The sequence below is a fragment of the Macaca nemestrina genome, chromosome 6 (assembly GCF_043159975.1).
Source record: "Macaca nemestrina isolate mMacNem1 chromosome 6, mMacNem.hap1, whole genome shotgun sequence".
In the NCBI taxonomy this organism is placed as follows: Eukaryota; Metazoa; Chordata; class Mammalia; order Primates; family Cercopithecidae; genus Macaca; species Macaca nemestrina.
The window spans coordinates 100,322,776-100,345,017 of NC_092130.1; the positions used below are offsets into that span (position 1 = coordinate 100,322,776).

The 22,242-nt window shown below is 38.6% G+C and overlaps 1 protein-coding gene across 5 annotated transcripts in view; it reads right to left on the bottom strand.

Moving 5' to 3' along the window:
- Positions 1 to 22,242, bottom strand: part of LOC105475120 (IQ motif containing GTPase activating protein 2) — a 310,678-nt gene that overhangs the window by 46,157 nt on the left and 242,279 nt on the right. For 3 of the 5 annotated variants that reach the window (XM_024790772.2, XM_011730126.3, XM_011730125.2), the window contains 4 exons: positions 8,822 to 8,905; positions 7,374 to 7,445; positions 6,640 to 6,709; positions 2,991 to 3,199 (listed from right to left, as the gene is read on the bottom strand). In XM_024790772.2, coding sequence (XP_024646540.1) covers positions 2,991 to 3,199; positions 6,640 to 6,709; positions 7,374 to 7,445; positions 8,822 to 8,905 — 435 coding nt within the window. Of the gene's footprint in view, positions 1 to 2,990; positions 3,200 to 6,639; positions 6,710 to 7,373; positions 7,446 to 8,821; positions 8,906 to 20,696; positions 20,868 to 22,242 lie in introns of all 5 variants that reach the window. The other 2 variants (XM_011730127.3, XM_024790771.2) reach the window with 1 other exon arrangement.

Sequence of the window (22,242 nt, forward strand, 5' to 3'; positions counted from 1 at the left end):
AGATTAAAAATATATGTAAATCACCTAGTACATTTTCCAAGGAAGAAAACACACTCAGAGAGAGGTTAAGAAATATGCTCAAGGTCATATGTTAATATAAGCAGTGAAGTAGTATAATTAAGCATTAATAGTTACAAATCTCAATGCTGGGTTTCAGGTAGTTCTGGCCTGCAAATCTGGGCTCCTGGATGATACATCACACTTATGAATGGGAATTTTAGTACTAGTTTTAGATTAGCTTTAGTCTCTTAATTTAGGCTTTCCTTCCAGCTAGGTTGACCTATACTTTTTTTTTTTTTTTTTTTTTTTTTTTGGCTCCTGTGCCTCCAGGAAACCTCTATTTCAGTTGCTTTGTCTTCTTTCTCCAAACCATTCTTTTTGCCTAAAATCAATGTTAGTCACTTCACTAACCTACAGATTTTGAGGTTTTTAGGAGGAATGCTGATTTTTAAAAGAACTATAAAAAACGTTAAGGTTACTAGCAAGAGCTAGCATTGTTCTGTAAGAACAAAGCCATTTCCCTTTACAATCTCTCTTTCCTCACTAAACACACACTCATTGTTAAAAATAAAAAGATGTGGGGAGGAGGGGGAGAAGATAAACATAACTATCACACAAAGAAAAATCACTTAACTTCTTTGTCCGTCTGGCTTATTATTATTTTTTGATAATAAAAGAAATCATACTACCTTAGGCACTATTTTCTCCTCTACTAAATCACAAACCTTTCCTCCTGCTTTAGAAGTATCAAAACCATTATTTTTAGTGGTTATACAACATCTATATTAAACTAATTATATCATCCTCTGCATATTGTTCTGGCCTTCAGGTCGTTTCCCACTTTTTCACTACTATAAATAAAGCTTCAACTGCTCTGTTCTTGCATCACTACAAATGTTCTGTCAATGATAAGGCTAACAGCTGCATATTTAATAATCATTAGTTTAATCACTAAAAAATGCTGGATACATATTGGGTATTTGCAAATAATGTTGAAAAACTTCACAATGTTATCTATTAGTGATAAGTGGCTTTAAAAAAACCCCCACAAAACTCAAGCATTCATGAAAATCTGATAACTTGCCACAATTGTGTTTCCAAAAGATACATATTATTTAAACTATGTACTGATTTGCAACTAAGCCTTTATTTTAAAAGGCAAGACATTTCCTGTTTATGATTTTATGGCGATAGGGTGAAACAGCAGTTTAAGGTTATAAAAAGCATTCTCTAAAAAACCTTCTGGAATATATTACACTTGAAAAGTTCTCATTTTTGTCAAACAATACAAATACATTATTTTTTTAAAAATACTATTGTTTTTCTGGATAAAATAATAAAAGTAGTTTTATTCCTGAATGTTTAGAAGAGATGATCACTTGTGTTTATAAAATGATGTTTTTCTTATTTTCTCCTTCACAACTGCCCTGGTGTCTTTATGAGGTCTGGAGGACCAGCCTGGGGCATTCACATGCCCACGTAACTGGCAGCCTCCTGTGGCTGCTCATCTCCCAGCTGTCCAGAACACTCGCTTGGTTGCTGGCCGCTGGAGCTCCACCTATGAGCCACTGTAGCCTTCTCAGAGTTTCCAGAAGGTCAGTTTCCCTCTTCGACCTATCAGTTTTTCCTGAAAACTGATGTGGCACATAGGAAGGGAACAAGGACGGGGAGAGAGGTCTTATCCTAGGCATCTGTTCTTGGGTAAAAATGACGCTTTTTACACTTTTTTTTGAGCCCTGATATTGGCAGGTTTCACACAGATGTGAAGTCACACCGTGATTTATTTAGAAGTTATCAATGTGGGCAGCGTGACTCTGTACGTATTTTGGAAATATGTGGGGATGTTTTTTAATATCTTAACAATTGAAGGGCACTCCTGCTTTCTAGTGAGCAGGGATTGGGGATGAGAGGTGCTCTGTGATCTGGCGATTTGTGGGATGGTCCTGTGTAAATAATTGCCCTACACCTTGCATGACAGAACTTTTGAATGTCTTACTGGTCATTTACGTAGGTCAATATTCTGTTTGTAATTATCTAAGCCTAGAATCTAATTGTTTTACGTAGATGCATAATATATTTTCCCCACACAAAATCTAGGATTTTCTAGAATTGCAACTGCTGTGTAAACTGGGTGGAGACTACACTTGGCTAATGCTGAACTTTACAAATAGTTGTTCTCCATTTTGGAAAACGAGGTCCTGCCAGCTCTACCACTTCTCCACATCAGTTGCCACTGAAGCCCTCACAATCTGTAGCTGTTCTGTGAAGAGGTCCACACCCCTGGTAACTGTATCATGTCTTCCAGTGTCATCAGACATATACATTTTCTCAATAAAATGTGTGCTTTTATTAACAATTACTCTTTAAATTTCTCTTTTGTATTCATATAAAGGCCCTAGTCTTATTCTGAAGGTATATACATCAGTACATTTTATCACATAGATTTCATTTCAGAATAAGGAAGCCTTACAAAATGTTATAAATGGGGAGGCATAAAATTTTACAGACTGGAGAACCACTAATTTATAATAAAAACGATAAAAACTTATCGTAGATTCCAAATGAACTTAGCTAGACCAAAGTGTCATGAACATATATAACCACAAACAACATGTTTCAGTCAACAGTAGACCTCATATAAGACATTAGTTCTATAAGATTATAGTATAATATTTTCACTGTATTTTTTCTATGTTGAGCTATGTTTAGACACACAAATACTTACCATTGTGTTACAATTGCCTGCAGTATTAGTACAGTCACAAGCTATACAGGTGTGTAGCCCAGGAGCAGTAGGCTTTACCATGTAGCCTAGGTGTGTAGTAGACTCTACCATCTATGTTTAGGTAAGTGTTCTATGATGTTTGCATCAGGATGAAATCACCTAATGCTACGTTTCTGAAAATGTATCCCTGTCATTAAATGACTCTTGACTGTATGTAGGCATCTTCCCTCTTCTGGGAGCTGACAGTCCCAAAAACCCCACCGACCTCTAGTGTGATCCTGTTCTTCACCAGGAGTCCAATCTTGATGTCCATCAGGTTCAGGTCTTTTTCCAGCTGTTGATTGGCCCTGATCTTGGTCACTACTTCTTCCCTTAATCGTGCAACCTCTAGTTCCTCCTGGAAATCCAAATCACTTTGGTCCAACAGGTATACAAATTTGCGAATTACTGTTAATGGTGGGTTTTCAGAGCCAACTGCAGTGACAGGAACAGGCATACTTTAATTAGGAAAGCTTGGAATGATTATCAACAGGAAAGAAACAAGGTCTTAAACAATTACTAGAAAAATATACCAATGAAAGTACTTGGTCTAGGGTGAGAATCATTCTACCCACCCCCACACAATTTAAAATCTGGACAAGGAAACTGATAAATAAATAAATGAACAAAACAGATATCTGGCCCCACTCTTTTCTAGTTATCAACTCCCCTTTTCTCCCTTTTATCAGCTCTCTCTCACACTGTTCCCTGGACTCATGCACTAAGAAGATAGTACTATCTGTGCCTCCTTCCTCAGGAACCTGGGAAAGAAAGTTAATATAAGTTACCTTGACCCTGAGACCTTGTGCTTGAGCTAGATAAGTGACTTACATTCTTGCTGCAGGAAGCAGAAAGTGGTTTCTCCCAACCCAAAGGATCTTTGGGAAGGAGCCGGAAGTAGGCGAAAGCTGAATTAGAAAAGGGCCAGGAAGGGAGGACTGTAAAAGCCAAACAGGAACCAACAGAATGATAAGTGAAACGAATATTCTACCCAGCTGAAATAAAAAGATTTTAGAAATTGAAACTTGGCCCTTGTTCTTTGAGCACCAGCCAAGGGAGGGTGCTCAGAATCTATGGGTCAGCCCCTGTTATTGAGAGGGACATTCACACATAAATTCTAAAAGGGTGTTTCCCTTAGTACCTGGAACTTTAGGCTTTAATTTCTTGGCACTCTGACTCTTGGAAAATATTTTAACACGCTTAGGGAGATAAGATCTGGGTAAACTGTAAGAATAAATCATCCGGTCCATTGAGGACGAATGATTAGACCCAATAATAGAAAGATGACTTGCAAGAGCTAGTACAGTCATGGTCATCTCAATAGCTGCCCTCCTTTACACCTAGGCCCTTGACAGTCTTCCTTTGACTTCCATCTTAGTTCTGTGGTGTTTTGACACTAAAGGAGGAAGAAAACCAACACCACAAACAACTGCATAAACCCAGCATGGAAAACCAAATCTATAGTCAGGTATGTTATTTTACCGTTGCTGATGGCCTTTATTGGAGAATTTTCCTTGGATCACCGGACCCTTTATTTCCTGACCACTGAAGCACATCAATTTATTTTCCGTCCATTTCCAGCAAAGATGCTGCCACTGACATGACCACTTCAGGGAAGGCCTTAGCAATGCACCACAGCTCATCCATGCAGCCAAGTTGGGGGAACATGAGCCCTCCCACCGTGGCCAGAGTTGATGGCTGCTTCTCCCTCCCGCTAAGGGTTATGTCTCTTCATATGTACTAACAGTCCCATCGGAAACAACTAAATTAGTATTTTAGTTTTACTAATTGTTATGGCCTGAATTTATTATTTCCTCTATCAATACTAGGCTTTTTGCCATCTTCTTTTTTTTTTTTTTTTTTTTTTTTTGCGACGAGTCTCTGCCGCCCGGGCTGCAGTGCAGTGGCCGGATCTCAGCTCACTGCAAGCTCCGCCTCCCGGGTTCACGCCATTCTCCTGCCTCAGCCTCCCGAGTAGCTGGGACTACAGGCGCCCGCCACCTCGCCCGGCTAGTTTTTTGTGTTTTTTAGTAGAGACGGGGTTTCACCGTGTTAGCCAGGATGGTCTCGATCTCCTGACCTCGTGATCCGCCCGTCTCGGCCTCCCAAAGTGCTGGGATTACAGGCTTGAGCCACCGCGCCCGGCCTTGCCATCTTCATCTGAGAATGACTTTGTGGTACAGATATTTTCATTTCAGGAAATCAGACCACTTTATAGTCTGCACCTACAGGTGACCACATCCTAGTTCCAGCAACTTTCAAGCTGGAATGCGTTCAGTGACATTCCAGAGAAAAAGGGTGAGAACAGATGATAACAAACTTAGAAAAGTTTTGGTTACCATAAACTTTTTTTGATTGCCATAAAAGCACCCAATTTGCTGAAGCCCAGAGAAGCTTAGATCTAACTCACTCACCGAGATGGTTTCTCTATTTACCTTTTATGTCCCAATATAAAGTTGCCCAGATTTTAAAATCGGAATTTGTCTTTGTAATAAAAAAGTAAACAAATAAAAAACATCACTGTAACTGCTTAAAAAAAAACATGTTACCTTGAACGAAATGAAAATTAGCCTGTGTTCATTTGGAAAATTTACTTTGAAGTCATCTTTCATATATAAAAGCAATAGCAAACATATTTTAGTGTCAGGGCTCAGAAAAAGAAAAATCTTCTTTAGCCTTCTTTAAAAAAAATTCAAAACAACAACAACATATCTACCAGCTGAGAGGTGAGCTGGAATCTAGTGGAATGAGACATTATTCAGTAGATTCTGCAGGCTGGAGGCAGAGTGAGGACTTCAAGCGTCCCTAGATTTTCCTTAACAAGTACCAGGGAAGATCTTTCTTGAGCCATATACTTCATCCCTTAATTCAGACAAACTTTAGACAATAAAAGGTGCTGGCTAAACTTACTAGGCACTGTAAGTACTAATAAATTTATCAGCAAGCTTTCCTTGACTGTGCATGTTCCTGTGATAATTAGAATGCAAAAATTGAATATATGAAGAATCAACTTATGATGTAAAAAAACAAAATAACAAACATAGGCAAAGTTGGGACTGTAAGGAGATAGCACAAAATGTGACTGTTATTTTTTGGTGAATTTTATTTTGCTATTTTCAAACTTTCTACACATTTTTATTAAAAACCTTAATCTGTAATCCTAGCACTTTCGGAGGCCGAGGCAGGTGAATCATGAGGTCAGGGGTTGAAGACCAGCCTGACACACATGGTGAAACCCCGTCTCTACTAAAAATACAAAATATTAGCTGGGTGTGGTGGCTTGTGCCTGTAATCCCAGCTACTCAGGAGGCTGAGACAGGAGAATCACTTGAACTGGGGAGGTGGAGGTTGCAGTGAGCCAAGATTGTGCCACTGCACTCCAGCCTGGGCAACAGTGTGAGACTCTGTCTCAAAATAAAAACAAACAAACAAAAATTAAAAATTATTCTGTGAAAAGTTCAGAATGAAATTGCAGGAAGATGTCTGCAGTTGTCATTTTTGGGAGATGAGACTATGTCTAACAAATTAAACAATGTAAATGTAAGATTATTTTCTAGCTAACTCTTTTGCATTAGATTTTTGACTCTAGCTTAGATTGAAAAAAAATTCAGCATTTACGCCAACTCCATTCTCTTTGAAGAAGAAATTATACCATGTGGCTGATCCCTTCCATTTAATAGGAAGGCCCATTTCCTGTCACCAAGTGTTCCTCTGTGTACTGGTTTAGAACCTGGGGCCTGAGATGATCAAAATCTACTGGAAACAATGGGTATCCTCTGTTCTTAGAACAATCTCTGAAGTGACCAATATGGACCACTATGTCCTTGCCTGGTTTATAAAAAATCCTTGCTTTGTTTCAGAAAGCTCTCACTTACCCAGTGTTTTGTAGTCATCTCTAGCTTTGTTCGCTCTCAGCAGTGACTGTATTTTCACAATTTCATTATTCTGCAAAAGATTGAGACAAGTCTTGATCTCCCAGAGTCCCACCTACTCCATTATTTTTGAATTTAGAACATTTAAGAACTGTTAGTATTTAAGAACTGACACTACTTAGAACTGACAGTATTTCAATGTGATGTATTCAACGTTTATTTTTCCATTTTCTTTGAAGAAGAGGTCAGATAAGTTAACTAAAAGTGCAAACAAGACTGTAGGGGAACTGCTTAGACAAAGAGATCTAAAAAGGGAAAATAATTTTAGCACAGAACTTAGATGATCCAATCTATGTTCCCATATCTCTTCTTTAAAGATTCAGGAAAAAATCCCTCCCGGGGGCTTCTATTTAAAGTAAGCAGTTAGCAGTTGAAAAACCTACATATGCAATGCTGGAAAATATTTTTCTAGAGTCTTCTGTCTTTGGTGTTACTAGCCTACAGTTTTCCCCTCACCCATTTTCTATTGAGTCCTGACTGGCGAAGTCTAACTCTCAACATGATTTCTGAATGAAAACAGTAAGCCTCCAAATATTATCATATGAAGTTCTAAGATCCATTCTTTCCTAAGTGTTCTTATCCACCATTCAACAAAAATCATTCAATGCTAACATTCAATAAAGCATTAATTTAGTTCATTATCAACCTGGATAAAATCCCACAGGCATTTTTCTTACATGATCTCTGAAATACTGTAGTCTTGAAAGATAGCTCTTTCTTGCAGTTGCCATTCGGAACCAGGACTGAATCTAAAAAGTTTAAAAAAATAGAAAAGAACAATAAAAAATAAAGAGAAAAGTCAAAGTAATCACCAAACAACCCGTAATACGGTTTTGTGTAGTTTTTCTAAAAACAATGATACTTGATAAGGAAAAAAAGCAGCCCACTAAATAATCAATCTTTCACAGATGTTTCTTAAGGGGTTCAAAACACTTTACATGTTACTGTTAATTTCACTGCCTTAATAAGAGAGAGGTGGTGAGAACAATTTAACTTTGTAGTATTTTACCTTAATCTCAGTAAATAAAAGCCAGAAGGATGAGGCGTTTTGCTGAGAGTTGCAATGAGTCAGGAAATCAAGTAAACTAAGTCTAGGGTTTCTTTTATCATCCCTTTAAATGCATTCAATATCTTTTTAAGTTTTTACGGGAAAACACTAAAGAGGTCTCATGAGGGACCCAATTGCTACCAATAGTTTTTGAGAAAATAGGCATATGTTCCATAGGATGCTATTTCATCAAGGAGCTACTGCACAATGGATCTGGGTCACGTTATTCTCTGCCTTCACAGTTTAAAACTTTTTTAAAAATTTGTTTTTATTTATTATTATTTTTAAAAATACAAATGAGGTCCCCCTATGTTACCCAGGCTGGTCCTGAACTCCTGGGCTCAAGTGATCCTCCCACCTCGGCCTCCCAAAGTGCTGGGATTACAGGTATGAGCCACTAAGCCTGGCCTAAAACATCTTTAAACTAATCTGATTCTACTTTCCAGCTCCATTGCTTCCAGTCTCATCTGGATTTCCAAGCTGGAGACTTGTAGATCTCCAAGTTGTAGATCTCCAAGTTGTAGATTTCCAAGTTGATTTTTGTCCAGTCCTCTGGCTTTCAGATCCATGAGAGTGGACACCACAGTACCCTTTCTTTCTCACCCAGAGCTATTCACCTGAGTGAAAGGCTGGGTTCGACTAATTCAACTCCCAAATATAGGCCTTAAATTAGCTCTACTTCCTCTAATCATTGGTTTTGTTCTGTTACATCTGAGCATTCTAAATATGCTTAAGCAAATGTGGAAAGAGAAACATGAAATAAAGCTGGGTTCTACCTAGAGTTTAAATAATCAATTTGAACTTTCTAGACAAAGAGAATTTATTAGTCACAGAACACTTTCACTTGTGATTCTCATAACCACTCATAAAGGACTTGAAGTTTTATAGTAGTTTAACTAACCTGCTTGAAAAATGATTAGGTAAATGAGCAGCAGAGCTGGGATTCAAATCCAGTACTGCCTTCTGACTTCAAGGCTCACACATACCCTCCCTTTCTGTAGCTGTCTTTCATATTAAACATGAAATGAGGGGAAACGTTTAAGCCAAGCACTTGGTATGGTAGGAAAGGGTATTTACCTTCACAATAGAATCAGTATTATCAATGAATGTTTGCCGCCTGTGCATATACACCTTCCGTTGTTTACATCCTTTCCAAAAAGCCTAAGGAAAAGAGTGGGTTATAGAATTATTTACCAGCAAGTTTCCCAGTTTATATAGGAAGTGCAAGAGCAGAGCACATCTCAGGTCGCATGGAGCTGGGGCGCTGTCAGGGACCCTCCCTTCAAATCTCATCTGGACATACTCTCTGGGGGTAGCCAGTTAACCATGGCACAGCACATCAGCTCACAGCTGAGACTTGTTCTAAGCTTAGGACAGCAGAGCAGAGGTCATAAATTACATGGAGAAGCACAGTTTCTGCTGGAAAGCTTAACTTTACCAAGGCCCTGGGTGACAAGAAGGAATAATAAAATGGAATTTCTCCAAAACCCATAAACAGTATTAAGTAGGTGCTACTGGTATTTGATAACAACAAAAAATGCTTGAAAATAATGCCTAATATTAAGTATCTTTACCACAACAAGTGGCCCACTGTGGCCCCGACTGGAAAGGAGGATGCTCTACCAACTTGTGGCCCTGAATCCCTTGGATCCCTGAAAACACTGGTGCTGCAACTGACCATCATTTCATATACTCCTACATGAGGTTAAACAATGCTTCATCAACACAGCTTTACCTGATTATCACCATTAAGTAGAAGTTTTACAGGAAACACAAAAACTGGACACAAACTAGTATCTTTAGAAGAATTAAATTCATAACTGCTATCCATTTATTCCAATTCGTTTATGAGCATCTTTTTATTGAAACATCTTTGTAACTCACCCCAATTCTGATACTGATTTTCAAATTAGAAAGGAAGTAAAAGTTCCTTGTTAAAAAGGGCAAATATAAAAAATCAAATTATTTGTATAAACGTCCTTCCATGTCTGTATATATTTGCCTCATTCTTTTTTAAAAGGGTACATGAAATTTTATTTCAACAATAATATTTTTGTAATGAGTCAAAACAATATAGTCAGGATGGAATCAAAATGATGAACTGGGCATTCGCTCCAGACTTCCCCTTGGTCCAAATCCCTAGAAGGCACAAATATACTTAAAAAAAAAAAAACCTTTTAATTTCGAAAGAATCACCAACTCACAAGAAGGATCAAAAATTATTCGATGAGTTCCATGTACCCCTTTACACAGCTTCCCCCAATGGTAACATCATACAAATACACTTTTATTATCATTTTTTGAGACAGGGTCTCATTTTGTCACCCAGGCTACAGTGCAGTGGCTCAATCATGGCTAACTGCAGCCTCCACCTCCTGGGCTCAATTGATCCTCCTGCCTCAGACTCCTGAGTAGCTGGGACTACAGGTATACACCACCATGCCCAGCTAATTTTTCTATTTTTTATAGAGACAGAGTTTCATTATGTTGCCCAGGCTGTTCCTGAATTCCTGGACTCAAGCAATCCACCCACCTTGGCCTCCCAAAGTGTTGGGATTACAGGTGTTAGCCATACCTGGCCCAAACATACTTTTAAAGCAATCCATAATAGTGCTAGAAAATAAGAAGGCATAGAGATAAAAATTATGAGGGTTCCTAGAAAAAAGAAGGTAACTAGAACTGAACTGAAAGAGGAAAAGGCAGAACAAATTTCCACAAAAATGTCAAAACATCTTTGATATGGCTTTAAGCTTAAGGCAGTCAGGGTAGTTTTGGGAAAATTCTTGCCTTATCCATTTGTCAATTGGTGGACAAAGAAAGCATAGATGGTGAAGTGTGAGCTCGAGGAAACTACAAAAGTGTATAGTTTTGGGGAGGGAATTTAGCAGTATCAAATTTAAAATTATTTAGCCTTTCACCTAATATTTCTAGTTTTCAATGTATCAAGCCCAGGAAAATAAAAGCATCTGTGTAGAAAAACCCCATATATAAGTATTTTTGTTACAGCATTGTTTGTAATACCAAAAATGTGCATCCAGTAAAATGTTCACAAATAGGGGGAACAGCTAGAGACACTGCAATTGCAGTCCCACTGAGGGATGCTACACATCAGTTAAGAGTAAAGTAAGGTCGGGGGAGGGGGAGGGATAGCATTAGGAGAAATACCTAATATAAATCATGAGTTAATGGGTGCAGCACACCAACATGGCACATGTATACATATGTAACAAACCTGCATGTTGTGCACATGTACCCTAGAACTTAAAGTATATATATAAAAAAAGAGTAAAGTAAGGTCATATATACTGACTATATATAAAGTAAGGTCATATATACTGACTATTGTATCTCCAAGATACAATGCTCTGTATCTTGGAGAATAGGAAGACCTCCAAGATATACAGATAATATGAAAAGGAAATTTTAGCTTACCACACATATTATGATACCACATGTTAACAAAAAAATCCACAGAATAATTATACATATTTCTATGCAAACAATCTGTACCTCAATACCTAGAAGATCTATTAAAATACACAGTGAACAAAGAGAAAGGGTATACGTACCTGTGTACCTATCTCTACTTCCACCTAGCTACTTCATAAAGGGAACTACTATTTAACATTTTATTATGTATCCTCTGAAATATGCACATGTGTAAACACACATACCCCGTCATTATACACACAAATACAAATACAAACTTACATTAAGATGTGAACTGGGCATGGTGGCTCACGCCTTGATATGGTTTGGATTTGCGTCCCCACCCAAATCTCATGTCTAATCGAAATCCGCAATGTTTTAGAGACCTTCACAGCAGCCCCTGCCATCACAGGCTGGGAAGCCTAGGAGGGCAGAACAGTTTCGTGGGCCAGGCCCAGGGCCTTGCTGCCTGCACAGCCTTGGGACACTAATCCCTGCATCCCAGTCGCTCCAGATCTAGCCATGGCTAAAAGGGGCTCAGGTACAGCTCAGGCTGCTGCTTCAGAGGATGCAAGCTGTAAGCCTTAGTGGCTTCCATGTCATGTTAAGCCTGTGGGTGCACAGAATGCAAGAGTCGAGGCTTGGGAGCCTCTGCCTAGATTTCAAAGAATGTTCGGAAAAGCCTGGGATTCCAGGCAGAAGCCTGCTGCAGGAACAAAACCGTCATGAAGAATCTCTGTAGGTTAGTGTGGAGAAGAAATGTGGGGTTGGAGCTCCTACACAGAGTCCCCACTAGGACATTGCCTAGCGGAGCTGTGAGCAGACAGCCACTGTCCTCCAGACCCCAGAATGGTAGATCCATTCATAGCTTGTACCCTGTGCCTGGAAAAGCCACAGACACTGAATACCAGCCCTTGAGAGAAGCCACGGGGAATGAACCCTGTAAACATTCAGAGCCACATCAGCACTTCAACTGTCAATTTCAAAAACTCAAGAGTAGAAAAATGTATTTATTCATATTTTTATTCTTCTAGCTATCCTTTCTTCCTTTCTGATGTTCTGAAATTTCTTCTTTCATCATTTCCTTTTTGTTTAGAGAGCTATCTGTAGTCATTCTTTGAGGGAAGGTTTGCTGGTAACAAGCGCTCTTAGTTTCTCCTTCCTTCCTAAAGGATATTTTTGCTGGATATAAAATTCTATGTTGACAGTTATTTTCTCTCCAGATTCTACAAGTGTCTGGGTGCCTTGTTACAGGAGAGTGGAAGTTTAGACTCCTCATTCAGCCTTTGCTTCCCCTGAAAAATGTTTTACTTCCTTCTGGCCTCCTTAAGTTATGAAAAATCCTCTGTCATTAGAACCATCTCCCTCTTATAGGTAAGTTGTTTCTATCTCACTGCTTTTCAAAATATTTTCTTTGTCTTTTATTTTCAGAAGTTTGGCTGTGATATGTCTTTGTGTGAATTTCTTTCACTTTATCCTGTTTGAGGTTTCCTCAGCTTCTTGAATCTGTGTTTTTGCAACATTTCCACTTTTATTTCAAGTGCTTTGTCAGTACTGCCTCTTTCTCCTCTCCTCTGGGAATCTGATGACACAAATGTCAAATCTTCTGCTATAATCCCACTGATCCTTGAGGTTCTGTTCTTTATTTTTTTCAGTTTGCTTTTTCTCTGTTGTTCAGATCTGAGAATTTCTATTGTTATAGTTTCTAGTTCACTGATGCATTCCTCCTCTGTCCTTCCATTCTGCTGCAAAGACTATTCATTGGGTTTCCACGTCTGTTACTGTATTTTTTAGTTCTAAAAGTTACTGTGTGGTTTATAAACTTTCTAATTATTTGCTGAGGCTTTAGTTTTTTTTCCTGAGATGTTCTTTCTTTTGCTTCAAGTGTTAGTAATTGCTAATTGCTTGCTGTAACATTTTTATGACAGCTGCTTTAAAAATCCTTGTCAGATAATTCTAACATCTGTCATTTCTGTGTGGGTACCTAGGAATTGTTATTTTAAACTTAAGTTGTGATTTTCTTGGTTCTTGACATAAGTGATTGTTGTGATTGCAATATCCAAATAGTCAAGTGATGAACCTTAGACAATGTGGGTAGTATGGGGTCCTGGATCTTATTTAATCCTACTGTTTTAGGTGGCTTTTCCTGACATTGTTTTGGCAAGGAAAAGGGGGGGAGCACTGCCTTATTACTAGGAGGTGGGAGGAGAAGGCTAGGTTCTCCATTTGGTTTCTGTCTATATAAACTAACATAACCCTCTTAAAGGTGAAGAGGAGAAAAGGAGGCTAGTGAACCTTGGGACCCAAGGAACCTTAACACCAAGGTGGGGAAGGCCTCCTCATTATTGCTGGGAGGGGGTCCAGCTACCTACTGGACCTCTCTTGATATCACTCTGGCTGGGAGAGTAGAAGTGCCTTCTTATTACTCCCCATGTGGCCTCCATTGACCAACTGAGGGAAAAGACCTTATTACAGCTGGATGGTGTGAAGGTCCTGCCTCTCTGCCGTGGCTCCTCTCACACCACTCTAGCAGGGAGAGGGAGGGCTGCCACATTACTGCTCAGTGGGCACGAGATCCAGATTCTACAAGTCTGGGTGCCTTGTTACAGTCCAGGAGGGTGGAAGCCCAGGCTCCCCATTCAGGCTTTGCTGTCCTAGGTGGAGGCATTACATTTTTTTTTTCCTGTGTGTGTGTGTGTGTGTGTATGTGTGTGTGTGTGGTGTTTGGCTAGAGTACAGTACTTACTGTCTGAAATTATTTTTGTCTTGCTAGACTGTTTCTTTCTTGGCCCTTTGGCTACAGAGAACAGGCTTTCATTGGAGCCTATATTAGTCTGTTTTCATCTGCTGATACAGACATACCTGAGACTGGGAAGAAAAACAGGTTTAATGGACTCACAGTTCCACATGGCTGGGGAGGCCTCACAACCATGGTGGAAGGCAAAAGGCACTTTTTACACGGTGGCAGCAAGAGAGAATGAGAAAGAAGCAAAAGTGGAAATCCCTTATAAAACCATCAGGTCTCATGAGACTTATTCACTACCACAAGAACAGTATGGAGGAAACTGTCCCCATGATTCAAATGATCTTCCACTGGGTCCCTCCCACAACATGTGGGAATTATGGATGTTCAATTCAAGATGAGATTCGGGTGGGGACACAGAGGCAAACCACATCAGAGCCTGTACCCATTGGTATTTCTGGGTTGCCACCCTCTTCAGCTACAGGTCAGAAAAATATAAACAAAAAGAAAACTCAAAGAACTCACCACTATGTCATTCCTTGGGTCCCAAGGTTCACTAGTTAGTCTGACTTTTTTCTCTTCACTTTTAAGAGTGTTATGTTTGTTTATATATAATATTGGGGGCTTTTAGTTGTATTTATGGAAGAATAGGGAAAAGAACATGTGTTCCATTTCCCCAGAAGCGGAAGGCAAGCCCAAATAATTTTTAAGTCCTTAAAGTTTATAGTTTTCTATATTATTAAGGTTATATGAATCTATTCCTTGACAAAATTCAAGATTTAAAAAAAATCAGAGGTGTCAACAGCAGTTATGACTCAAGAGGATCAACTAAAAATGTATTAGAACTAAGAGTTCATCCTGCTGACTAGTAATAAAATGAATATAAAATTGATAACTTTTCTACATGTCAAGAATAAACAACATAATAGAATAAAGATGTTATTCACAATAGCAGAAAAAGATACATAGGGGTAGGAGTAAACTCAAAAATATAAAGGAATAAAATTATAATGGTATACTTTGGAACAGATTAATAAATGGAAAAAGATTAATGTCTGAACTGTAAAGTTTATTATTATAAAGATGCCAACTGCCTCAACAAAACCTTAAACTTCAACGCAATCATTTAAAGATACAGGAATGGGTCTAGAATTTTATCAAATGCTTTTGCAGTAACTATTGAAATGGGCACATGAGTTTTTCTCCCTTAAGCTCTTATGGTGATAAAGAATTATATGGGAAGATGCATTATCATCTGGAGTTTTGAAACGGAAGTGATCTTAACAGTGCTGCTCAAACATTAATGTGAATATAAAATCATCTGAGGATCTTGTCAGAATGCAGGTTAGGATTCAATAGGCCTCACAGAAGGCATGAGATTTTGTACTTTTACCAATCTTCCAGGCAAAGAGAGCATTGGGTATGTGTCCACACATTAAATGATAAAAATGTCAATAACCAAAATAAAAAATTTTAAATTAATTATCTGTTTAGAAAATGCTACCCCATGGGATTTGTCACAGTGTGGCAATTCTGAGATGGGCAAAATTCTCTGACGTCACCAACAGTTGTTCACAAAAGTGGCCCAACAGCACAACAGCAAGTAGGGGAAGTGGACCCTCATCGTGGGTCTCCGGGATTCCATGGCAGTCCAATCAGTAAAACACATGTTGTGATGGATCTTAACAGTTCACACATTTTGGTGGTTAACACTGGTTTAAAGCAGAGAAGTGTAATTGTTTGAATGTATATTATAAATCCCATTCCTTCCTTAGTCCATACTGAAAGGCTAAACAAGATAATTGGAACGAGCTCAAGTTCCCATTCTGCTCTTCTGGAATTACCTAAACTCCAAAAACACTGTTAATTTCAATTATCTGAGATTCGCAAACATTCTGAATAAGTGACCTGTCATAGTAACAGATTATTTAATATTGAATCACTCCTGCATTGGCAAAATGACCCCATTCGTCCATTCTGTTTTTTTTTTTTCTTCTTCTTTTTTTTAATGTACTAAGGATTAACTGTGTATGCCACCAGGATTTACCTTGAGAGTTCATTATTATGTTTCATCTCATTATTATTTACGTAAGTTTTTCTGGTATTCTTCTACATTTATGAGTTTTGTTACCTTTCCAAATAAAGGCAGCTTGGTTGGGAATACAATTTTTTTGCTCCTGGATATGAACAGATACTTCTCAAAAGAAGACATTTATGCAGCCAACAAACATGAAAAAGAGCTCAACATCACTGGTCATTAGAGAAAAGCAAATCAAAACCACAATGAGATACCATCTCACGCCAGCTGGAATGACAATCATTAAAACGTCAGGAAACAACAGATGCTGGAGAGTATGTGGAGAAATAGGAATGCTTTTACACTGTTGGTGGGAGTGTAACTTAGTTCAACCATTGTGGAAGACTGTGTGGTGATTCCTCAAGGATCTAGAACTAGAAATACCATTTGACTCAGCAATCCCATTACTGGGTATATACCCAAGGGATTATAAATCATTCTACTATAAAGACACAATGACAGGTATGTTTATTACAGTACTGTTCACAATAGTAAGGGATTGGAACCAACCCAAATGCCTGTCAATGATAGACTGGATAAAGAAAATGTGGCAGATATACACCATGGAATACTATGCAGTCATAAAAAAGGATGAGTTCACGTCCTTTGCAGGGACATGGATGAAGCTGGAAGCCATCATTCTCAGCAGACTAACACAGGAACAGAAAACCAAACACCTCATATTCTCACTCATAAGTGGGAGTTGAACAATGAGAACACATGGACACAGGGAGGGGAACATCACATACTGGGGCCTGTCAGGGGCTGGGGAACTAGGGGAGAGAGAGCATTAGGAGAAATACCTAATGTAGATGGTCTGTTGATGGGTGCAGCACACCACTATGGCACATGTATACCTATGTAACAAACCTGCACATTCTGCACATGTATCCCAGAACTTAAAGTATAATAATAAAAGAATTTTTTTTGCTCCATAGAAGCAGAATACTACTTACCTCATATTTCATTTGCCAAAACTCTGTTTTTCTTTTTTTTAGTCTGTAAGTTTTAGTTCCATTGAGATAAGCTTTTCCTATTATGTACCAACAACAGAACTCTTGTGCATAGCCATGATATTGTAAGCTCTTCTCTATTTAGAGGCTGTTTATTATAAGCAAATATGGGTATAAAGTTGATATAAAGAAACTTGGAAAATTACAGACAGATGCGATTTACATGCAGGGTGTGGTGGCTCATGCCTATAATCCCAGCACTTTGGAAAGCCGAGGCGGGCAGATCACTCGAGGCTGGGAATTCAAGACCAGCCTGGCCAACATGGTGAAACTCTGTCTCTATAAAAAATACAAAAATGAGCAGGGTGTGGCGGCGCATGCCTGTTATCCCAGCTACTTGGGAAGCTGAGGTATAAGAATCACTTGAACCCAGGAGGTGGAGGTTGCAGTGAGCTGGGATGGTGCCACTGCACTCCAGCCTGGGCGACAGAGCAAGAATCTGTTTAAAAAAAAATAGATTTACAAAAAAAAAAAAAAAAATAGATTTACAAAAATGGCAGTCTCATTCTCCTGCCTGGTATGGGAACTTGTGGGAAAATTTATAATAGCCATCTTATTTGTTTTGTTTTCTAGTACCACAAATATATTTTCTGTGCAGAGTATCTGTATAAAAGAAGTCTGTCAAAACACTTAGACCTCAGAGGTCATTGCTCTGTTTTATAGACTTTATTCCTCACTGGGAAATCTGGCTTGATATACTGGCTGCTATGCTTGATAACTGGACACTCAGTACAGACATATTCAAATTACCAATGCCAACTTCGAATGCACAAAATACTTGTGGGATCTCGGTTAGCCAAGAAAGCCCTAAACATTTACCTCTTCTCCCTCTCCTCGAAGGTAAAAAAAAAAATCCAGCAATCTATAGGAGTAGTCAGTTACATTAAAACAACTGAGGACCGACTCTCCCAGGCCATCCCCTTCCTCTCGGCACACAGACTCTGCCGCTGCTCCTGGCAAAGTGAAGTTCCTTCAGGGTAGCTTGTTTTTCTTCACCAGGATGCTTGTGGCACTCCCTGAGCTGAAGTTCAATAATTCATTATATCTCAGGGCTAGGTTTTGGTGTTTGCCACTATTATATCCTTTTCTAAAAAGTAGTATACTAGCTTTCTTCAGTTCACGAAAGAAACTTCCTCCTGTAGTTATCTATTCTATCCTATTTGATTTTTTTCTGATGTCTTCCTGTGCCACATCAACAATATCAATATTGGATCCCCATTATCTGCCCTCTGAGTCATTCTCTCTATCACCTTGCCATTTCTAAAGTTTATCAAGCACTTGAGAAGCACATACTAGGAAACATCTGTTATGTGAGTTATTGCAGTCAGTCCTCACCACCCTGCAATAAAATGGGCATTATATTTTTCAGATGAGAAAGTGTGTTTTTAATAATCTATTCTTTCTCTCATCTTTTGTGGATTTTTCTGAAGCTTTCTGTGTCTGCTCCAATTATGCTCAGTGTCCATTTTGCATTCTGCAGTTATAAATTCATTTACATTCTATGACATCATTATTTCTCTTCCTCTCCTTAGCTGTCAGCTGTCTTTTTATTTTATTATTCTGTTGTCTTCTTATTTCATTAAGTCCACGTCTTAACAAATTCCTTGACAGTATAAAGCAGTTTCAGTATAACATTCTCTCCTGTCTTCTAGAAGAGTAACTCTAGATGTCTACTCCATTTATATTTTGCAAGTTACATTCCTTTTTCTGTTTTTGATATAAAATCTTTTTTGTTTATGAGCAGTTTTTTCTTTCTGGCTCACTCACGCGATTTTACTGGGGACTTCTAACTGCTCAAAAATAATAATAATAAAATAATAATAATAATAAAATAATAATAATCTACAGATTCTCTTTGACTTCCTCTATATTGACCTGGGCACCTCCCAATTAACTCCATAAGCACTTGAGACACAGTGCTGGACGTTGATCATGCACATTCTCTGTACCACTTTTCCTTGGCAGACCACTGACGGCAGGCAGGGTGGTGTAGCTGGGGTATAGCTGGCCTTGGCCTAGGAGCTTTGCCTTTGTATTTCTCTCCAATTTTGTTAAGACTCCTGTATCTGGGGGCAATTCAGCCAGCTAGGAAGCTCACAGTGTTTTACATAGGGGAACTTCTCAGATATCAGAACATTTTCCTACTTGAAGGTGAACCAGCCACTTTGGCGAGAAATGAGATTAGCATGACACCTTTTGGTTCATGGGCTCTTGGTTTTAAGGGTCAGCAGGTTCCTATAGACTGCATTATTCACTTCTGGTCCACATCCGTGAAGTAGGCTTACCTTTAGGTTTCATGCCCTCTGTTTTGGAAAATTGTCAGAAGACTGATAAAAAGGCATGGTGAGGTGACTTCATGGTTTGATGACTGCTTCGTCAATTCTTTTGCCTCTGCTGAGGTGGAGGAAAAAGGCTCCAAATGATCGCTCTTGTCCTTACCCCATTTCTCTCATCCTTCAGCCCTGGTTTCTAATACAGAGGGATTCTGTACTGGTGGGCTCTGTAGTATACCTTCCAACTGCAACACTGCTGTGTGCCCCGAGACTGGGGAGTGTGGGGTCCAAATTTTATATTGGCTGACATGTGAAATTTGTGCAAAATTAGAGCCTCATCAGTGTAGATGACAATTTTGAGGCTTTTGTTCACTTCCTGTGTGTTCTGTCTACTATTTGTTTAAAGGACTAAATTGGAAACTCACTGGCCCACCTAGAAAAATCCTTTGAGTGTCAGATTTATAGTAGAAATTTCTTTTATAAAATTAATTATTTCTGCTTTGCTAATAATATCTTAAGCTCCAAGCAAATTTTAAACACGTAAGCATCTATCATGTGCAAGATACAGGAAGACAAATGTTTGTAAAATTCATTTTCTGCCTTGGACATTACAGTTAGGTGGGAAAAGCAGATGAGTTCACCAGTGACCACACAAAAAAGAAGCTCTTCCACAGAAAAACGTTCAATTTAGGAAGCTTCAAAGTAAAAACCCATCAGCATCAGACTTTACCAGTTGTTAACAATACCCCTTTGAACTCACAATAAAAAGAACAAACTCACAGCCTTTCACAAACCAGTGTGGTGACTGGTAGGGGGTACTACAGGAATACAGAAGAGAAACCTCTAAACCTGGCAAATTCTCCTGCCAATCAGAAAGTTCGGACAAGTCATGCAAACTTAAGAACAATTTATAGCAAAAAAATTGGGAATGAAGGTTTCTCCTGCAGGCCTAAATGAAGAGTGACAGATTACAGAAGGTAAGAAGACATTCTTAGAGATGCTAAATCTGTTTATTTCACTAGTTCTTCTGTTCTTTCAGGCTAGAACAGCACAGAAACTAAGATGCCACTCAACATCCACTAATCACAAAAAAGCCAAATTGTAAAGTCCCCAAGCCAGGTATGATTTCAACTCTGATCCAAGGCATATCCCTTTGGGTCCAACTAAGTTGGCAGCAGGTGGATCTGTGCAAATCTGCAGTGCTCCTAAATACTCTCTAGAAGACCATAGGTTAAGTCATTCATCATCAAAATGCTTTCCATTTTAAAGCCTTAGTGAAGTAGACTAGGGGCACTGATTATGTAAAAATATGCAGTCAGATTTGTTTATAGGAATGCTGGTAGTTGACTATTATCAAAGAAAACATTTTCAGGTGATATGACAGATTGTTGTAAACAGTGGTAGGTGATCCACATACCTGTATTTTGACCACATTCTCTTCTTGTTCATGCAAAAATGATTTTCTAGCTTCAAACTCTTCCCTAAGGATGGGTCCTGAACTTGTGGCTTGAAAGCGAAGAAGCATCTCTTCTGAAGCAGACCATATATTCTCACGAATGTAACCTACTGTGACTTCCTCAATTATGTCCTGGCAAGAGATATTTCTTATGGTTATACTTCACACATCAGCTGAAAGGCACACATAGAATAGCTTCTGATATTTTATCTTTTAGAAAACAATATGGATGTCTCCTTTTGGCTTGGTTTAAAAACAAATTTAAGCAGAGCTGAGGGATGAAACTGGCTTAGCTTCTTTCTAGCAATATGATTTTGGAATCTCCGAGTTTGGTGCTGAGATGGCAAGAGAATAAAGCTCAATGATCTCAGGATTTGGAAGCAGAGATGTATGGAAGATGCTGGCAAGGACGAGGCATGAGGCCTGATCTCCACAGAATGTAAAGGGACAAGGGTGCTTGCTGTAAAAACATGCATCACCTCCCACTTCCCTTGGGCTGCCAAGGAAAAGACTGCAATGGTCATAAGGTTCTCAGACTTCTTTCCCATTTTTTCCCCAGGCCAGAGTAGGCAGACCCCTGTAATGAGCTGCAGCCAAACTCAGAATGATGTTCTGGGGCAAAAGAAAAAGGGGTGGAAGGGGCAAGATAAGTGCTATTAAGGATAGATGGCAGAAATCTAGAAGAATGAGAAAAAAGGAAGAAGGGGGTTATAAGAAAGTTTCCCGTGGGGTATGAACAGGGTTTACTTTTATGCCCGATGAGAGATGCAAAGAAAGACTGGACTGTCACTTCTATAGCTGATGACTCTTATTTAGTACAACTGGAATTAATGGTTGGTTAACTCAAAGAGCTAAAAGTGAAATCATACAAAAGATGCATACATATCTTTAAGAGAAGACATATATGTATGCATTCATTGCATAAAACTGGTAACTTCAGGTTGTTTAGAAGAAACACAACTTTTTTATAACAGTGTTATACCTTCCACTGGTTAATAATCTTAACAGACTGATGCTTGATATAACAAAAAGTTATACCTGGGGTATATCTTGGGATGTCACATGACCAATTTTTTATTCTAAATTTTAAATCTTCGATGCTGCTTCTTTATAGTTTGATACATCTTTTCAACCATAGCACATAATTTTTTAGCATGTCTATAATTTCATTTTTTTCTTCAAAATTAGCACTAATAATCCATTGCTACAATGTCATTTTCCTAAAACTTGTACGACCTCTGAACATCTGAAATGAGTCACTAAACTGTGTTCTTCACTATCTTCTTGTCATTAAGCATTTTTGGTAGCACTGGTCAGACTCAGATCACGTTTTTTTCCTCTAAGTTTTAGTAAATACTGCATTGGTGATTCTGTCTGCAATACTGCTACACTGCAATATCTTTGATGTTGACTTTTAATGATTCTGTAAGATGTTTGTTCTTGTTTTTTTCCAAGATAGAACTTAATTATCATCAGTATTTTCTCTTTAAACATATTACGATGCATG